At 36.3% G+C, this 6,759-nt stretch overlaps 2 protein-coding genes across 2 annotated transcripts in view; one reads left to right on the top strand and one right to left on the bottom strand.

Annotated features, from left to right (window-relative positions):
* Positions 1-1,016: 1,016 nt before the first annotated feature.
* On the top strand, positions 1,017-4,600 carry LOC107568934 (interleukin-4 receptor subunit alpha-like). Its single transcript, XM_016254927.1, has 11 exons — positions 1,017-1,247; positions 1,352-1,425; positions 1,913-2,039; positions 2,133-2,293; positions 2,429-2,589; positions 2,681-2,837; positions 2,932-3,025; positions 3,143-3,209; positions 3,306-3,394; positions 3,514-3,794; positions 4,140-4,600. The coding sequence occupies exons 2-11, from the start codon at positions 1,362-1,364 to the stop codon at positions 4,346-4,348; spliced, it is 1,410 nt and encodes a 469-aa protein (XP_016110413.1). The 5' UTR covers positions 1,017-1,247; positions 1,352-1,361; the 3' UTR covers positions 4,349-4,600.
* Positions 4,601-6,599: 1,999 nt separating this feature from the next.
* LOC107568928 (UNC93-like protein MFSD11) overlaps positions 6,600-6,759 on the bottom strand; it is a 6,540-nt gene continuing 6,380 nt past the window's right edge. The window contains exon 8 of the mRNA XM_016254923.1: positions 6,600-6,759. This exon is cut by the window's right edge and continues 3 nt beyond it. Within this exon, the coding sequence (XP_016110409.1) occupies positions 6,628-6,759 (132 nt within the window). The 3' untranslated portion in view covers positions 6,600-6,627.

Below are 6,759 nucleotides of genomic sequence, written 5' to 3'. Positions count from 1 at the left end.
AGTTTCACTAACATCCACTGACCCTCATCACACTGACACTCTGGACCAGAACAATACTGCCAAACACATTCAATTCAACCAAATTACAGCACAAATAAAACACAATTACATTAAACATTGGGAATCTCAAACACAACAACAAAGTAAAATGCAATGCTATTTGGCCCTAAAAAGCCAGTACACTATGGCAGACTATCTGTATAAAGTAACAGATAAAAAACTGAGAGCCACCTTGAGCAGGTACAGACTCAGTGGACACATGATAGAGACAATCAGACACAGGAAAACATGGCTGCCACAGGAAGAGAGGCTGTGTCCACACTGCATCCAGACAAAATCGAGACAGAGCTGCACTTTCTCACAGAATGCACAAAATACTTCAATTACTTTTACTTGAAGTATACTTTTATACTTCAATTACTGTTTTTGTTCTTTTCTTTATATTATTTTGTACTACTCTTTTCTTGCGCTGGCAATACAAATTTACAAATATCAAATGTTTGTCATGCCAATTAACACCTAAACTGTGAAACTGTGTGTGTGTGTGTGTGTGTGAGAGAGAGAGAGAGAGAGAGAGAGAGAGAGAGAGAGAGACCATAGGCATGGCTCATTCTGTTTTTAAAATAAACCTCTGTCTTGTCTGCCATACTGAACATGTGTTGGAGAAATGTACAAATAAATAATATAGTATAACATTTTGATATATTTTCTATTTTAGATTGGGGTAGGCTGTTCATTTTGACATGAAACTGACATAAGAGGAATTGAAACTGCATAAAAGGTTTCTCTGAAATGCAGTGTCATTTTGCGGTTCCTTTTGCGAGCCTTGCATAATGATCCCCTTTGCGTTTGACTGTCTCATAAATAACACATTCTAACGAAGACTATTCTTGCTTGTTTGTCTTTGACGTGGGCTCGGAGGGTTTTCCATGGAATTCCGGTGTGGTGTTTGAGCAGGCCAGGGATCAGTGTGAGAGCGCGTCTGTCAGGAACAGCGCAGGCTCCAGCAGGACGGGAGTCAGTGGAACGGCGGAACTGCTGCGTGTTTTCCAGGAAAGTTCGAAACGCCCTTTTTCGCGAGTTCCATTTTGCGAATAGGGAAGCATATGCTCATATGAATATGAAGCAGGTTTAAACTACTTGCGGGGCTACTTGCTGTATGTGGTTGTGACTGAAACCGTATTTAACTGTGTTTAATTTGCCTATAGAGTGGTTAGTAAACTCGGTTTCTTAAAGGCAGTCTAAAGGTATGAAAACGTAACATTTAGGCTATATTTTGCGAGGAATCGTTTTAGTTTGTAACGTGTCATTGTCTGGAGATATATGAGATTATATTTGTTTTTTGTTATAGGACGTACAGGATGTTTTCCCCATTTCTTATGTGTGAGATCATCCTCACACTCATCTGTCTCGCACTGTGTTACGGTAAGTGTTTGTTGTTGTTGTTTTCTCTATGAATACTTAGATATAAAATCTCCATATTTATATGCTGATGCCACTCTCACAATTGTGTCAAATGTAGCACTGTTCATTTTTGTAGCTTCAGGAGAAGTACAGGTACTGGAAGGTATTACAAACTTCCCCATCGGCTCAGACATGATATTCATAGTTTTTATTCATTTGTTAATTAATGGTAACGCTTTACCAATTAATACATTTATTTATTTAAAACGTGTTGATGAAAAGCTGATGTGGGTGTTTTTTTAATAAATTAAAGAACGTGCTGATTTAGACGACACAAATTCTGTTGAATTTTTACTTTTACTTTCATACCTCAAAATTTGGTCATATGGCTCATTTTTACACCATGTTTTGCTCTCATAACTACTGTTATTTTTTACAAAACAACTGTTTACTTTGGTCATGTGTGATATAGTTTGCTTTTTATTTTAAAACTTTAAAATCACTGTAGAGCCCACAAAGGAGGACTTGAAGTGTTTTAATGACTATGAGACAGAAATGAAATGCAGTCTCTCCTCTGACCGTCTCCAAAGCTGCTCTGGATACAAGCTCAACATCACACATCCTGTATTCAATACGTGAGTGTTTGTCCAGGCCTGTAGTTCCTCTATAACTAAATGTATTGCTGTTCATTTAGCAATCAGTTGACACAAATATCTCTTAAATTTCAGGTTTGAAAAGTATACATGCATCTTTGAGAGAAGTCATCACAGTGACAATTGTGAGTGCAAAATTAAAGTGCAAGGGTTTGTTGCAACAGAGATCTTCAGTACTACACTTCTGGAAGGAACAAATGTTTTATTAAGCAAAATATTCATGACTTCAGACTTCAGTGAGTATAAATGTTGTCTATAAGTTCTTGCTAATATTTTTCCTTATTATTTTGTGGATAAAGTAGAATTTGCATGCTCTTTAGTTTCATCCAGCCTTATCTGCCACATTTGCATATGTTTTACCTTTTCTGTAGTCAAACCGAAATCTCCAGTCTTATCTGTGCAAAAGACTGAAAATGGAAACTTTAATGTAACTTGGGATGACCAGTATGACAAAAGTGGTTTGGCAGGAAGAAATTTTTTTGAATCCTTGAGAATAAATCTGACCTATGGCATCAAAGGAGGACATGAAAATGTAAGGAAGATTATATATGATACATAGATAATATGAACCATATTAATGTGTATATTAATGCGTATATATATATATATATATGTTCATACAGATATCCAAGACAGTGCCGAACACAATGGGATCATTTGAGATTGTGGCCAAAAATCTCCAGCCAAATACCAACTACATTCTGACAGCAACAATGAGCTCTGACTATAATGATCATAGTATATCTAGTGACCAGAGCGCAACAGTTGAGTTCACCACCTGTAAGTCTATCTAGATTTGTCTCAAATTCATTATTGCATGCGTGTTAATAGTCTTAAATAATCCTGATCAATCTACTGTATATATGTTTTACAGCCTCATCCCCAAATAAAATAGCCAAAATTATGATTCCACTTCTCTGTGTTGGTTTAATCATCATCATTTGTATTATCTTCATCTGCATTTTGAGGTGAGTTCTCTGTTTTATGTTTTTCCATCATTCGATAACAAAACATTTGACTTTTTGCTCTTCCTTTATGCATCCTTGACAAATTCAGTTCTGACACACTTTACTTCTTCATTACAGCATGAAGACGATTTGGTGGGACAAAATCTCCAAGCCAAAAATAGATGCCAATCTTGGAGAGGAGAAGGTGGGAGAAAGATCCTTCAATAACCATCAATAATGTTAATATTTCATCATAATGTGGATCAAAATAAACGCCTTATTTTTTTCTCATGTTTAATAGGGTCATATTTTGCCTCCATCTGTTACGAAGTTCTCTCCAATCCAAGTAGATTGGATTCCAACACTGGGCCTTCAGGAGGATAAGAAATTGTATGTTCTTATGTTTGCTTGTTTGTTCTTTTTTCCCCCAAAAACGTCAGAAACACATGACAGACTGGCATCATTCTAATTCTGATTAATAATGACACAACATGTTTGTCTCTCTACAGGATCTCAGCATTATATGTAGATACAAACAATGAAAAAAGTTCCCACAGTGTTGAGTCAGTGCCTGTGGATTATGGCCAGGCTTGCCTGGAAGAGAACATCAGCACCATCAACATCGCATTACGTGTCGAGCATGCCTTAAATGAGGTGTTTAAATCACGTCCAATCTCAAACAACCCATCACTGTCCCCCCCCAACAATCAGGTTACTACGAGCAGGTCATACAAGAGTGTTAACGGAATCAGTTCCTCAAGAGAACACAACCGTGCAAACCGAGATTCAGGCAATTGCTCTGGCTCATCAGTTTTCAGTAATATGTCATATTTGGAATCAGCCCCTGATTCTTTATTCCTGGAGCTGAGCTGTGATCATTACTGTCAGTCTGGCAAGAGGGAAGTTTCAGACTTGGATACATGCGATAACTCTCCCACTAATGATACTCTGGAAGACGCATATCAGTGCTTCAGCAGTGTTTTGAAAAAGGGAAATGATCCAGATGTTTGTGTGAACCTTTCAAATAGTGTTGGTGCTGATGAAAAATGCATCATAAAAAATCTCATCACCAGCACAAATCCACTCTATCCTTCTCTGATTCTGCATGATGGCAGTGTCACACCATGTGATGAAGGATATCAGGCTTTTCAAGGCTTGACAAAGAGCACAGAAGGACAGTGGAGCACAAGCGTCAGTACTGAACAAGCACTTAATGCGTGTAAAGCTTTGAAATTCCCCCACAGCACCGGCCAAGATCCCACATCTGTGCAGCAAAGTTTGTGGGCCTCTTCTTTGCATTTCTCACCCTTTATTCAAATAGACAATTCATATCAATGTGTTTAACTGGGCTGTAAAACAAATAAGTACATGCCTGAAATCTTTCATTATTTTTTGCATGCAATGTCTACAGTTACAAGGAATCATTCTTTTCAAAATATGACCAGTAATAAGAACTATGTGAACTTTGTTCACTACTTATTCAGGCTTAGAGCCAATGCCTTGAATTTAGGTTTTGCTAGCTACTTCTGCAATAAGATGTTGAAAATGCCTTAAAGGGATATTCCACCCATTAAAATGATCTCATGCTGTCCCAGATGACTTTCTTTCTTCTGTGGAACACAAACACAGATTTTTAGAAGAATAATCCATCTCAGTCCATATAATGCAAGTGCATGTTAGTAAATGATCAGAGAGTATTCATTTTTAGGTGGAGTATCCCTTTAAACGCCTGTTGAGCTCATAGACAGTAACTATTCTTGTTATTCATACTTCTTTATTACTTTTATTATACACTCAATGACACCAAGGCAAATTTGCAAAGGCAAATTTTAAAGGCATGATAACACATTTCTTATTCGGTTTAATTATGCTGTGAAAACAAATGATGGGTATGTTTACATTTTAACTATTGATCTCTACAGTTGCATTTCTTTGAAAATATTACCAGTAATAAGAAACTTTGTTTAATACCGAAATCCAGGATCCACTCTTTCAACAATAAGAGGTTATACAGTGACTTAAATTCTCCTGGAAGTCATGTATTATTTTTCTTGGCATTGACTTTTTTTATTACATTATGCGATATTTGCTAATGGCATTATACTTGCTGACTCAGTCTGTGAATAGAACTTGTATTTTTCTATAGGATGTTGTTTCAACAAAAAAAATATGTTTGTAGATGTGATACATTTAGATGTAGATGACACTGTTGTCTTTTTTGTTTTGCTATCGTCAACAGGACAAATGTTTACTCTTCAAAGACTCCACTCATCTCGGTCAGTTCATAAACGGTTATTGTCAGCCTGAGTACAATTACTATGCTGTCAAACAGATGATTGATACGTGCATGAAACATTTCATTATTTTTGTATGTAATTATTATAGGTCCACTTACACTATGGCATTCTAAGAAAAACTAAAGCACCTCTCAATAAGAGCAATGTAAATGTATGCCCTTGTTTTTAGCTTTCTAAAATAAAACCTCAGAATGTTGAAATACAGTCTGAGTTCAACCAAAGGCCTTCAGGGGAATTTCAAACATGTTTTCACAGAGCTGTTGTTTTATGGTGCCTGCCATAAAGAATGTGACATTCACATGTGAATGAAATTAAATTATATTTATATATATAAAATATGCTTCTGATTACAGATAGCCTGGGGTTACAAAGATTTGTCCGCCATCAAAATGATACATTTAATTATTCTGGCTGCTGTGAGAAAAGGCTATAAACTATCCTCCACCTGCAGGATCCTCACATGCAATAGCCTAGTAGCCGGGACAACTTCTTTATGTTTACAGACGTGACATAATGACAGTGCCATGCTCGAATTTCCATTGAAAACCTACCCGTACCACTCAAATTAGAAAACATTATTAGGCAGGAAGAAATTTTTTTGAATCCTTGAGAATAAATCTGACCTATGGCATCAAAGGAGGACATGAAAATGTAAGGAAGATGATATATGATGTATAGATAATATGAACCATTTCAATGTGTATATTAATGTGTGTGTGTGTGTGTGTGTGTATATATATACACGTTCATACAGATATCCAAGACAGTGCCGAACACAGTGGGATACTTTGAGATTGTGGCCAAAAATCTCCAGCCAAATACCAACTACATTCTGACAGCAACAATGAGCTCTGACTATAATGATCATAGTATATCTAGTGACCAGAGCGCAACAGTTGAGTTCACCACCTGTAAGTCTATCTAGATTTGTCTCAAATTCATTAGTGCATGTGTATTAATAGTCTTAGATAATCCTGATCAATCTGCTATATATATGTTTTACAGCCTTTTATTGTTTGATGCACATTGAGAGTTACATTTGTTAATGTAAAATGTAAAGTTAATATTACTGTTTTTATTATTATTGCCGTGTCAGTCTTGTATTTTTTCCACCGTTTAATTTTTTCCACAAAAATAAAAAATATACAGTCTATATTAAACAATGTTGTGGGTGACACTTTTTATTATTTAGTTTTTTGTTAGAAATGCCCCCAGTCTCACTTAATAGCTGTGATTGAATTTTTTATGCTTTCAATCATAAAGATACAATCCTGAGATACAATAAATGTTTAACTTACTGAAATGTGTCCTGAGAAAGACCCCAAACTAATACTCCTGTGTGTCAGCTGACATATTCTGCATCCTCTCCACCATGAAAAAACACAGCGTTCCTGTGAATCCCATGACGACCATCACGAGGAGCTGCCAGGTCAGCAGTATATAACCACTGTAGAAGAA

Source organism: Sinocyclocheilus grahami, unplaced genomic scaffold, assembly GCF_001515645.1.
Source record: "Sinocyclocheilus grahami isolate Dianchi unplaced genomic scaffold, SAMN03320097.WGS_v1.1 scaffold1294.1, whole genome shotgun sequence".
In the NCBI taxonomy this organism is placed as follows: domain Eukaryota; kingdom Metazoa; phylum Chordata; class Actinopteri; order Cypriniformes; family Cyprinidae; genus Sinocyclocheilus; species Sinocyclocheilus grahami.
This window is presented reverse-complemented; position numbering and strand designations above follow the sequence as displayed.

Excerpts from the sequence above, each read along its gene's own strand:
- LOC107568934 (XM_016254927.1), top strand. The coding sequence starts at position 1,362 with ATGTTTTCCCCATTTCTTATGTGTGAGATCATCCTCACACTCATCTGT. Across the intron at positions 1,426-1,912 it reads CTGTCTCGCACTGTGTTACG|AGCCCACAAAGGAGGACTTG; the intron begins GTAAGTGTTTGT and ends AAATCACTGTAG. Across the intron at positions 3,210-3,305 it reads CCAATCTTGGAGAGGAGAAG|GGTCATATTTTGCCTCCATC; the intron begins GTGGGAGAAAGA and ends CATGTTTAATAG.